We start from the raw sequence: 13245 nt of genomic DNA on the forward strand, positions 1-13245 counted from the left end.
TCACGCCTTCATCTTTGTCTTCTGACTCCTTCTTCACTTGAGTGTAGGGGGCTAGGTTGGGGGGCACAGGAACGAGAGGCATGACTTTCCACTTTGGTGCAATTGGCCTTAGCTTGTTGGCCAGGTTAGGGCGCATCTGAAGTACCTGGGACCCCATAGGCAAAGTGGGCTTGGCGCCGTCCGACAGCTGGTAGGCTGCGTGGATGCTGGGGTAGGCGCTCCAGCTGGGAGCCCCATTTTGGGCTTTGTTGATAGCGGTGGTAACAGTATTTTCCAAAGACTTCAAAATGTCCCCTCCACCTTTCGAGCCATCCTCCAGATCCTCCTCCCTTAGGTATTGGTATTTTATAGTGGGGTCTAAAGGTTTTTGTAGAGGATCTTCAAACTCCTCACTTTTCACCACTTTCTCGTCCCTGTTGGTTTCCTCCAGCTTTTCTCTCTTACTCTCCTTCTTTCCCTCCGTGGTGGAGGCGGTGCAGTCAGACGCAGAGTTGCTCGATGGCTTCGGAGCCAGAGAATCACTGTTTGGAGCCTCTGATAACGACTGCATTTTCTCCACTGCCAGGGGGTCTAACACCAGCTGCTTCCCTTTCTTGGAGGCAGAACTGGTGACCTTGAGAAAGTGACCGGTGACCATCATGTGAGTGGTGAGCTGCTGCAAGGTATCATGGGAGCTCCCGCACTCCATGCACTTTAAGATCTGGGACTTGCAGGCCTCAAACTGCCAGGTGTAGCTGGCTCCGTTTTGGTAGCCGTAGCGGTTGTTGGAGGACAGCTGCACACTGGCATTCTTCTGAGAGGAAAACGAATCAGCAAAGGACCCTGTCGTGGAATCGGGGGAACACGGCCGATTGACGTCAAAAACACGCTTCTTTGCCGGAGTGACCATTTTCGAAGAAATGGTTGGTACTGGCTCCTTCAAAGGCACTTTTTGGTAATGTTTTGTTTTTATCATGTGGACGCTCAAATCTTGGAGGGAATCGAAGGAGTCACCGCAAAACATACATTTCAGAACTTTCTGAGCATCCTCCTTGTCCATATCCTGGAAAGCCCTTTTCCTGGGCTTCGAATAGCTCGTGGGCCTAAGCTTGTCCTTCTTGCGGTTGTCATCTTGGTAGTGGCCCGTTTCGTTCATGTGCACAGTCAACTCCACGAGGGTGTCGTAGGCGGCGCTGCACTGTCGGCACCGGAACCTGCTGGCCCCCGTGAACACGGTCCCGCACATCTTACTGCTCTGCCGGTACAGCTGGACCGAGCTGAACAGGCTCGGCTTAGAGACCGATCTGGAAGGCAAGTTCTGCTGCAGGCTTTTGGACAGGGCGTCTTGGTGCCAATCGAAATCAGTCTTGTTGCTGCCGTTTCGGGTGTCACAATTCCGCCTCTCGCTATTGGACAGCTTGAAGCCAAGGCCCAGGCCTGACCAATAGGAATCCGACAAGATGTTGGCATAGACGGCGGTCATCTTATCCATGCAGTTGTGCGCTTCGTTTGGAAGCTTGGGGTGAGTGCTCCCCTTCTTGTCCGAGGCATCTCGGCCGCAGACGCTCTTGATGTCTGACACCTGGTCACTGGCATCACTCAGCAGAGACTCGTTCTCAGCGTCCTGATTGGACAAATGACTTCCCGGAGAGTTCTGGTAGCTGAAACAGCCCTTCGGCTCCGGGCCTGTTTCTAGCTCCTCGTCCGTCCCTGTGTCATTGCTGCCTTGAAGCTGAGCTACCGAGCCACTGTCCTCCTCCTCCTCTTCTTCCTCTTTTATTTCTTCCTCTTCCTTCAGCTGTTCCTCCTGGGCATAGCCTGCGAGAGAAGAAGAAAAGATGAAATCATAGTACCAGGTTACATATTTCACTCCAATTTCCTCACTTAGACTAAACAGTGGCCACACCGACTGAGCAGCAGTTTAATCGACCCTTTTATGCACTGCCAGCAATGGAGACAGGAAAAAGCCAAAGGATAGCTCTCGTGCCATCTAATGCTTTTTTTTTTTTAAATTAGCAGGTCTTATGATTTTTTTATAAATGCCTAGGCTCCCAAGTTAATCATTTGCATGTATGAGGAATTTCATGCTACTATCCCTGTAATGGGACAGTTGCTAAATTCATGTGTATGACTTTCAGGAAAACTGGATTGAAATGTAAATCCTAATAAAGTCCTCCCTCTATGGGGAAAGACATTGGCTCCCAAAGAAGCTAAGACTTGATCCGTGGCATCTTGATGGCAAGGTTTACCAAGCCACTTGGAGATATTGGCATATAATTATCTAAATAAATCATTTTCGAGTGCTGAGACATAATTTGGGAGCACAGCCATTATGTTTTTGATAGCCAGTGTCTTTTTTTTGTTTTAACATTTTTATTTGTAAAGTGTCACATAGTGGAAAGAGAGGTTATGGAATATGCAAATAATATCTTCTACCGAGAGCTGAAAAATTATGTAAGCTCAGCAAATATAATGATTTAAAAATAACAGCAAATAGTGTTAGAATAGAAGATTTGGGGACTATCTTATTATTTTCAAACAGGTTTATAAAGACCTTTCCAGACAAGGCTGAAAATGTCCTCTCGATCTCATGCCTGTAATTTCGAATGCACTGTGATTTGTGGGTACCCGTCATGGGATGCCAATTATACGTTTGATTTGTAGATGCAAAATGCTATTGGGGATGCATGCTTTTCCTTCTCAGGAAGGATTTAGGACCCGTAATTGCATAGGGAAAATGAAGACAGGAGAGAGCGGGTGCAAAGGGAACGAATGGGCAAATATCCATCAATGGAGGTGGAGAGTGTGACGATCTATGCCCATGGGCTCATTTTCGTCACTTGGCCTTTTCAGAGACATGTGGATAAAATGCAGCCAAAGAAGTACCAAAGGAAAGGTGATTCAGTCTTAGATTTGTAAGGCCTGAATGGTCTTCATGCACTATTTTCCCTTCCCGGGGAGGGGGTGGCTACTTGGGCCAATTACTAGAGCAGGCGCTATTATTTTCATCCCTCAGGGATAGAGCTTGGGAAAGGGGTGGTTATGCATTGGAGGTCTTCCCTGTGAGACACGCAAAGAGAACGAGGAGAAACGGGGGTTAGAAATAAAGCAGCTGTAGTCAGGAAGCCAAAGGCTCTTGCTGATGATAAAAAGAAAGATATTATTGAGCAATTACTATCTTCTAGGAACAAAGCTACCCACTGCAAATGCCTTCTTTCCCTTCCTCTGATGTTCACATGAAGTAGACACCTTATTTTCATTTCAGAGACAGGGAAACTGAGGCTTTCGGTTAAGAAAAATCACCCACGGCCACACAGCTAATATTGCAGAGTCATAACATGTATCCAGATCTGTTTAATGAGAGAATTCATGGTCCGAACCAGAACACTCCATTTCCCTTGCTCTTACCAATCTAATGAATAAGAAACTTCAATGAGACCCAGAGTTTCAAAGCCAAGCACTGGAATTTCATTGAAATGATGACCACCTCAGAAGGGGAGAATTACAGGAATGCTAGAGACAAGAGCCCCTGACGTTAAGGGCATGATATCATAAAACAAGATGAAATGTAGAAATTCAGTCTAGCTGGGAGGGCTTTTTTGGTTGTGTTCACTATTTTATTGTTATTGATGTGGTGCTTTTGCTTTTCTAGCAAGTTGACAATTGGATTTTTTATTAAATTGGTGTTGTTGGTCTCTGGTTCCATAAATTGATTTGAAGAAACAAAAACTACTCAATCTAGTCAAACAACCATTAATAAGTGGTCACCACTCCCAAGAAAATTGGAGTTTAAAATAGCTGAATGACCGAATTGAATCACCTGCCTCATTCTCATCACATTTTCCCGGACTAATTTTGCAAAAATAGTTCTGCCACTAAGTTCAAGGAGAAAGTCCCTGGTCTATGCTACAAACTTAGTATACAGGTTGTTGTTATGCCAAGTAAAATACTCTGAAGAATCAGGCAAATGTTATCAATCAAATAAAGTCAGTTTTGAGAATGAAATGGACCCCATTACTTGGGGGCATCCATTGGTGTTAGGACTGTTCCAGGATGACAAGATATGTAGTCACCACCTATGGGTAGTATGATCACAGCAACAAAGAAAAGTGTAAACACACACACACACACACACACACACAGCAAGTGAATTAATCTGGGGACAAAAGAGGGCTTTCTGTCTTCACAGTTGATTGCAAGTTTTGTTGGATTTTAATTAGCTTAGTATTTTCAGTCTAGCATCCTGCCCAGCACTTAGTAGGAGTTAGGAAGTAATTCTTATTTTGTATGTGTTGAAGAAATATCCATGCACATGTATGGATGGGCATGCATGCATGTGCACATGTGCACACACATGCACACACGTGTGCACACACACATATACACAATCTGCCCAACCAGTATAGTCATTTTCAAACAAGGAGATAAGATATGTTTTTTTTTTTTTTCTGCTGACATTTGGAAGCTAAGCTTTCCAGACCAGCTCAACCTCACAATCTACTTTGTCCTTCTAAATGGATTCCCCAGAAGAAAAGTCGGAGACAGCAAACGCCTCCCCCACAATACAGATAAAATTTTCTGCTTAATTAGGCATTGACATGTTTACTATAACCTTTACAGAAGAGTAACTCGTGCTGAGAGACCCTTTTTGTCTGTTCTCCTCTGCAGAACAGACTAATCCCGTGCACCCGCTAAGGTAACGCATTGAAAGCCTCATAAAAAAAAATGCCAAAGCACCCGTCAAAGTGAGTCTATTCTAACAATGGCTGAGGGTTCCAAGGAGTTTTTGAAAAGCACATTTCAATATTATCCATTTAAAACTGTTCACTTGACTTAAGTGATTTTGTTTGCCACTGGCAGTGGGGGCACAAGGGAAGGCAGACAGATTACGGGTGACTTGGGTGTGTAACGGGTATGTTTCTCTCCCCATTGATAATTTGTTTAATATGATTGCATCATGTGTAAATCTTGTTGTAAGTGGCTGAGTGGCAAGCTTATGCTTATGAATACTTATTTAACAACAGAAAAGGATTGCAATTATACCGAAGAATAGCAAGAAAGACTTGTTCTCTATAGAACCTCCTGGTTGATTTGGAGTAGAAGATCCATGTTTATGGTGGAAAATGTCCCCTTTTCCAAACTAAATTTTACTTTCTTTCTTCTTCTTCTTCTTCTTCTTCTTCTTCTTCTTCTTCTTTGTTTTTTTATTTGCCAGAGAGAATGTGCATTTGGCCAGAGGGAACAGAGAGAAACAGAAAAAAGGAAAGTGAGAAAGCAACTACCCATGAAGGACTGTCATGCTGCAATCCCTTCTCCATTTTCCTGTTGAGATTTTGGGTACACACACACGCATACACTCAGCAGGTTTTTTGAAGTTCCACGTCGGGGACTCAAATTGAGCATTTGGCCTCATGGGATCCAGTCACCTAACCACCATGCTACCAGCTGACCCTTAATTTTTTTTTTTTTAAGAGAGATTTTTGCTATAGGATACATGTGCTTGCTGGAGAGACGGCGAGAGAGGGAAGGTGAGATATGATCCCCTTCCCAGGGGGATGGCCACAGCTCAATCCCTTTTCCTCCATTCTCTCAGGATTTGGGGCATGCATGCACATGTGCCCAGTGTGAGTTTCAAGCCGCTGGGTCTGGACTCGAGCCCTAGCCATTTGGGAGCCCAGTGCCCCAACCACTATGCCACCTGTTAAATTTTGAATTCTCATTCCTTATTACTGCCTGACTCTGGCTGAGTGAAATGTCCCCATCCCAGGGTGGCTAATTCATGAGCAATTCTCAGTTCTTTGAATGACTGACTTGAGTGACTGTTCTCTTCTACTCCATGGCCCCTCATCTAGACTGGGCCACCATAACTGTCCACCAGGAAAACTCAATGGCCTTCTCTCTTCTACTGCCCACAGGCCATTATTCAGAGCACTGCTAGAACATTCTCTGTAAAATGGACTAGGCCATGGCATTCATTCCTCTACTTGAATTCCTGCAGTATCTTCCCACTACACCAATAATGACATCTTCACTCCTAGCATGTGTGTAAGAGCTGCAGGGTTCATCTTTGCCCAGCTCCCTGCTTCATCAGTGAGCACTCCCGGGCTGCTCGTCATGCTATGGCATGATCTCCTACGTGCTTCTCAGAATAGCCAGTCCTTTTCTTGACTATGGTTCTCTGCAATTGCAAATTTCTCTACCAGGAAGTTCTTCCTCTGGACCATCTCATCCTTGGCTCCTTTCCATCCTTCAGGCCTCAGTTCCCTTCTGCGTAGACTCCCCTTCTTTGTGTCACTCTTCGTCGCATCATCCTACTACTTGAAAGCCAAAGAGCGCTTACATTCTCTAAAATAATTCTCTTTTTTTTGTTGTTTATCAGTTTGTTCTCTCTTCATACTGAATGTAAAATTAAAAACTCCAGCCCGTGAGCACACAAGCCCAGCTCCTCTCCAGCACCCAGATCACACATCACCATAAGACAATGTCCACAAATTATCTGCATGAATTAGTGAGTGAATTGATTATACCAGGGGTCCCCAAACTCCTGGGCTGGAACTGGACTACACAGTAGGAGGTGAGTAGCAGGAGAGTGAGTAACGCTTCACCTGTATTTACAGCCACTCCCCATTGCTCCCGTTACTGCCTGAGCTCTGCCTCCTGTCGTATCAGCAGGTGCTGTAGATTCTCATAGGAGTGCAAACTTTGTTGTGAACTACACATGCAAGGAGTCTGGGTTGTATGCTCTCATAAACCGTCCACCCTCCCTCCTCCCCTGGTCTGTGGAAAAATTGTCTTCCATGAAAACACTCCCCAGTGCCAAAAAGGTTGGGGACTGCTGGGTTATATAATGAAGGGATTCTTTAAGCTGGGAGAGTGCCAGTGGCATCTCTGACAGGTAAAAACCCTTCTATGTCTGCCCCCTGTAGATCTGGTGTCAATTACAACCATCCCGACCAACTTTCTCAGGGATAAAACCAGAACATCCTTATACATGATCCTTTCAGAGCGACCTAGCCACCATCTTTCTTGCCTGTACTCCCCGAGTTATGGGTTATACTTATAAATATGAAGACTATAGTAAGCATGAAGACTGCAAAGCTCCAGAAAATATACTCCTGGGGCCAGTAGGTGGCATGGTGGTTAAAGGGCTGGACTCCCACATGGCAGACTGCAGTTCAAGTCCTGGCCCTGGTGGCTTGCTTTCTCATGCCCTCCCCCTGCATCTGTCTTTCTTTGGTGAGTGCACATGCCCTATAGCAAATTTTAAAAATGCTATTAATAAATAAAATTAAATAAATAACTCTTTAAGAAAAGAAACTGTTAATATGAACAGACTTCGATTAAAAAAAAAGTTACATGCAGGAACCTGGATGGTATGGACTGTTTTGTCATGGATAAAGTTCATTTGCTATTCCACAATACACGTTACACAAATGTTAAAATACTATCCTGAATTATTTATTTTAAAAAGGAGATGGGCCAGCTTGCAACCTGGTATTTAAGGGAGCCAGATTTCATGGCTGACCATGGTTTGAATACCAGTCCCAAAGCCTTGAAAAACTTACTGGGCATGCATGCAACCGTGCCCCAAATCCTGACAGGATGGAGAAATGGAGGAGAAGGGAGAGCACTGTGACCATGCCCCATTCAGGGTTGCTTTCTCCCTCTCCCTCTCTTTCTTTCTGTCTCTCTCTAGTGAGCACATGTGCCCTCTGGCAATTAAAAAAAAAGAGACATGTTATAAAAAAAAAATGTATTATATATGCTGCAAACTTTTTACCCTAAGAATGTGTGTCAACGTCAGAAATAAATCTTCAGATTTAAAACATTCCCTTTTATATTAAAGCTTAAATAAAAAGTGAATTTTTTTTTTAATTATCACCTCAATTGTTTCAAAAACCTCGAGGCAGCATGATTTAAATAAAATTGTGCAAAATAATTCATCGGCAGTAGGACGTTCGATAACAGATTTTTGCCAGGTGTACATTTTTGTAGTTGCCTTGAAAATCTACAATAGAATGTTTACAGTAAAAACACCGACAGTTTTAAAAATGGCAGTAGAGGTGGGACAGTTAGAACCCACGAACAATTTAAAACTCAAGAAGGCTGATTTTCAAAAACGAAACCAGAATTCAACCAAGACCTCATTTAAAAACATCCGACGGTGACAGGATCATTTTCGCCAATCTACTGCACTAAATGACAGTTTAAAATCACAGGAAGATTCCGCGGTGTGCAAAGCAGAGAAAATGAGGGGACCGCGAGGATTTCTCGCCATGTACCCAGTAGGTTCGCTAAATGATGACATGGAGAGAGGCCTCCCTGTCACGAGTCTCCAGTGTTTGGAGACTGTGTTCCAAAAGTCTGTTAATATGTATATTATTATTGGCACTAATTGGCACTCTTGTTGGCAGGCTGAGCACAGTGATAGAGGAGTTAGCGCTCAAGGAAGCTGAGCTACTTTGCAGTGGTGGCCAAGCCGGCGGAGGGCCTGGGGGAGGGCCATGTGGAGGATCCGTCTGCATTTTCTCTCAAGAGTGGTGGGATAGAGGGTTGTGGGATCCTTGCCATCATTCCTGAGCCCAGACTTCATTTACAGAAAACCCTGGTATCCAGAGCCCTGGGCTTAGGCTATCTAAAATCTGGAGAAGTTATCTAAATCCGTGCTTATTTCTTTGAGAGGAAAGATAAAACTCACAGCGTATGGATTTTTATCCCTGCCATGCCACATAGATCTCGTTAACATACACACGGGTTGCGAGAGAAGAGTAGTTCCCTCCTCTCTCTGACTGTCAGAACTCCACAAGTAGAATTCTGGGTTCAAAGGGATGTAGAAGACAGAGTGGGTACAAAGACAGGGAGGTTTTCCCAAGTCCTAAAGTGCTCTGTGGAAATGAATGAAGAGCTTTCTGGAGGTCATGAGCAATAACATCTCTCTCTCTCTCTCTTTATTTCCTGAAGGACTGTTCAGTTAATTGGGATGCTTCGTGTGTACAGTGGATGTATCTCAGGTGGGGTCTACGGGAATGAAAAGTCCATCTACTTAATGTCCTCCTGCTGTGGGCACTTCCTTAGGCCACCATTCCAGTCCTTTGGATGAGGAAGCTGTTTTCTAATTAGGCGTTGTGACTTTCTGCATGTCTTACTCATCAGCAAAGAAAGGACTAAGCTAGTTTAAGTCAGGGGAAGTGGATACTCTGTCATCCCTTTGTGGTTCATCTGTTTATTCATTTAACCAAGAAATTTATTCTGCAGCTACCAGATGCAAGATGCTTCAGTCTAGTTTCATTGGGATCTCCTTCACAGTGACTCTCCAAAGGCCAAGGGGAGGAGAGAAGAGTTATGAGAAGTTGGAGACTGAGGTTGGGGAGAGAGGGTTCATGAAAAGGTCACCTCTTACTAGAGGGGAAGGCAAGAACCTAAATGGGTGAAGTAGGCCAGGAGGAAGACAGACAAGCCTGTGGTGCAAAGATAAGAAACATCAACTAGCTAGTTGCTGAGGGCTAGGTACCTGGAAAGTTCAGCCACACCAAGACTGCAGCTGCTGCTCAAGGAGCTACCATGGGCCTAGGGTTGCCACATGGGGGTTTGGCCAAACTATGCAGATGAAAGCCAGTAAGTCTGGGGCCTGTCCATTTGCAACTGCAGAGCCAGGAGCTTGAAAGGAGACCCAGGGGTTAGAAGATCTGGCAGGCTTTTCTAGTTCACTCTCATGCCAGCTTTGACCTCAGTTTCCTCATCTGTCAATGCAAGTGGCAGTGACCATCCCAAGCCTGCTTTCCTTCCTGGGTTTTGCCAGGGTAAAGGAGGACAGGGGGGACAACTGGCATCATGAATCCTCACCACTCACATGTGGCCCTGGCACCAGCAGCATCAGCATCACCTGTGAGCTTGCTAGAAATGCAGACTCTCAGGCCCACCCCAAGTTGACAGAACCCTTTAACAACACCCATAGGAGATTCGTGTGCTGAAGAAAGTCTGAGAGGCCCTGATGCAAACTGCAAACTGTTAATTACTAGGAGGTACCAGCAGCCCATTTCTGTATACAGATGTTCATAAGTTTGTATGGGAATCAGCTTTGTGAAAAGCTATTTAAACTTTGAGGGTTTCCAGTGCCTTTCCTCTCCAGAGACCAAAAGACTAAATGTTGGGGCCAGCAGATAGAATGGTGGTTAAGGCACTGGACTCTCACATGTTCGACCGCAGTTCGAGTCCCAGACCTGACAGCTTCAAAGTCACGCTGGGTACATGTGTGTGCATGCCAGAAATCCTGAGAGGAGACTGGAAGAGAAAGGATTGTGGTGTGGCCATCTGCCCTGGCAGGCGGGGATGGGGGGCAGGGGGGCGGTGATTTCTCACTCCCTAACTCCAGTCTCTGTCTCTCCCTCTAGCAAATGCACATACCCTATGTCCTCCCCCCAGAACCCTCACAAAACAAAACAAAACAAACTAAAATAAAAAAGTACTAAATGCTCTTTGCTTAGACAATTGTGCCTGATTTATACTGAGAAACATTGAGCAAGAGACAGATAAGGCACTAATCGAAGGACTGCTCAGTTAATGAACAGATAAGGTAGTCTTGGGATTGGGTAGATCTCAGCTTAGATCTGCCACTTACTGCTTAATGCCATTTTTAGAAAATTACCGAAACTTTCTAAGACTCAGTTTCCTTATCTATAAAGTGGAAATAATAATAGTATTTACTTCATAAGATGGTTAGGAGTAACATACGGAAAAATGGCAAAATACCAGGGCTGTAGAGTGACTGCCCGACTTTCCAGCCCGGTTCTAACACTTCACAGACACTGTACACTTCTGGTCTTCAGCCCGAACCCTGAACCCAGCAGATGGCTACCATCAGTTGACTTCAGCATTTTGTGCTATCCCTAAATCTCCTTCCAAGCTAATAGCCTTAGGTGGTATTGACATTAGTCATGAACCCGCTTTGTTATATGTTGTAAGGTGCTTCCTCTGGTTTGGATTTGTTATTTAATATTAAATCATTTGTACTAGGAACCAGTAGTATGCGCACCAGGAACTTCCACAGAAGTGATGTGGACATCAAATAGCGAGTTATTAGGTCATTACCCATAATGATAATGTCTGCAATCCACAAGAAATAAAGCAAGCCACCATCCGAGGGAAGAGAGGTCTTGTTAGAAGCCTCGGGCTTTGTGCTGAGAGAAATGACTAATGCCCAAAGCAGAAAGTCTCCAAGAAAAATGCTCTCTATTCAGCCACCTAGAATTTCAGTCCGGCCTGTATTATTACTGGGACGTGTCTGGGTGACAATTTAAAAAAGCAGAGAGAAAAAATATTCATGGAGAAGGGCGAGAAGGGGACCACTTCATATGCTTTCGGGTACTCGAGTTTAGAAATCATTCTCCTCACATTATCACACACTGGGAGACCTATAAATCAGGAATGGGGGGGGCGGAAAACAGAGTGAAAAAACGAAAACGAAACAGGAACAGAGAAATGACACAATAGGATGGAGACTTTCCTATCAAATAAAGGTTTTTAAGCCTGGACTTTTCAAGTGGTAGCAACTATTTTCAGCAAGGAGTTCATACTTATTTTCTGTACACTGTCCCCACATAGCACTATAAACATACTCATACGTAGTTCTTTCTAAGACTGGAAAGTTTTCTTTCTTTTTGCCAAGAAAAGGGACAGGGAATCATTGTCCAGAACAACCTTCCGAAAGTTTATGAAGCCGATGAACCATTTGTATTTTTTCAGACATATATTCCAATTTTACTTGAAATAACATCATTAGCACAGCCATCCCACTGAGCTAGAGGTGATCTTGTTTCCTTCTTGCTTGGCTTGAAGTCAAACATCTTTTCTTTTTTTTGGCAAACGTCGCTTCTTTCTCTGAAATATTTCATGCAGATAATGGATAATGACCACTTCTCATTGCCTTTTCTCGAAAACGTCTAACTGCATTAGCCAAGAACGAACAAATTTTAACCTGCTTCTTTTGCTAAGTTCATGGCTGTGACCACTTCCCATTAACAAAAAAAGAAAGAAAGAAAAAAGCCCACCGTTCCCTCAGAGAAGCTAAATTGGCGCTGTCAGAAAGTGGCCTGGCTCTTGGTTTCTGGTGAAAAGTCTTTGCTGTCTCTAGAAACACAGAAACCGGAGGTAGAAAACCCTTTCATGTCATAGGGCCAATTCCTGGGGCAGGGGAGGGCTGGCCTTGGCGTCCTTCAGAGCTCCGTGAATGGTTCAGAGATGGACCTGGACCTGTCAGGTCTGCTGCAAATCCCACATGGTACGGTCGTTGTGTCCAGCCTGCCGTGGGGACCACGTTGTATGGGTCTCCTTCTTCCCACCGAGGAGGTGACCTGAATCCCCCTCGGTACTATCCGATCACATGTACGGAATGGGCAGGACTTTTAGTCAAAGCTTTCACCCTTTCATCAACATTTCAGTCAAGAATTGGCTTAGCATCCATGTGAACACCTCCAGTGACAGGAAGCTCCGACTTTTGAGACTGTTTCCTACTTTAGAAACTCCCAACAGCTAACATTCACTGAGAGCAACTCGGGTGTACGAGACAGTGAGCTGGTTTCTTTACATGTGCTATATTATTTTACCTCCACAACAGCACTTTCTACGTTTCACCTTACAGACGATGACATGAGCTACAGAGAACGGTCATTGTGTCTCCAGGGTCATACAGCTGAATCGCGCCTGGAATTTGGGTCTGTTAGACTCCAGGGTCTGTGCTGGGGTCTACCCTTTCTCACTCCCTGGATTGAATTCACCAGCCAGAGACATCCATTCTGTTTCCAAAAGAAAGCTCAACTGTACACAGTGCCATCCACCTCCATGCCACCAGCTCGTCCCAGGCTGCTGTCAACTCTTTTCTGGTGGGTGTTGTGGCCTCCTGACTGGTGGCTGCTCCTGTTACCTGCACGGCAGTGACAGAGAGCTGCGAAGTGGAGACTTGGGTCCTCTGTGTCACACCCTCCATGGATTTCCTTGGTGCTGTGGTTTCACACTGTCCGGGTTGTCCCTATGATAACCTGCTCTGTTTCCGTCTCAGGCATCATTGTCACTGTCTTCTTTGGTTAGGACTCTGTTCTCTAAACTCAGCACGATTTGCCTCTCGAAGGTCCTTGAAATGCTGTTTTTCTCACTCAGAAGGTTACCCCCTCTCCTGTCTACATCACCATCATTGCTTTAGTTTCAGGGCCCATGCCCCTCTTCGGAAAGGCCGTCCTCAATCACCATGTCACCTACTTTCTGCCAAATCCC

At 44.8% G+C, this 13245-nt stretch overlaps 1 protein-coding gene across 3 annotated transcripts in view; it reads right to left on the reverse strand.

Annotated features, from left to right (window-relative positions):
• The window catches only part of TSHZ2 (teashirt zinc finger homeobox 2), a 520012-nt gene that overhangs the window by 214942 nt on the left and 291825 nt on the right, over window positions 1–13245 (reverse strand). For all 3 annotated transcript variants that reach the window (XM_027766367.1, XM_027766364.1, XM_027766363.1), the window contains exon 2: window positions 2–1797. In XM_027766367.1, coding sequence (XP_027622168.1) covers window positions 2–1797 — 1796 coding nt within the window. The remainder of the gene's footprint in view (window position 1; window positions 1798–13245) is intronic.

The sequence above is a fragment of the Tupaia chinensis genome, unplaced genomic scaffold (genome assembly GCF_000334495.1).
Source record: "Tupaia chinensis unplaced genomic scaffold, TupChi_1.0 Scaffold000066_1, whole genome shotgun sequence".
Classification (NCBI taxonomy): domain Eukaryota; kingdom Metazoa; phylum Chordata; class Mammalia; order Scandentia; family Tupaiidae; genus Tupaia; species Tupaia belangeri.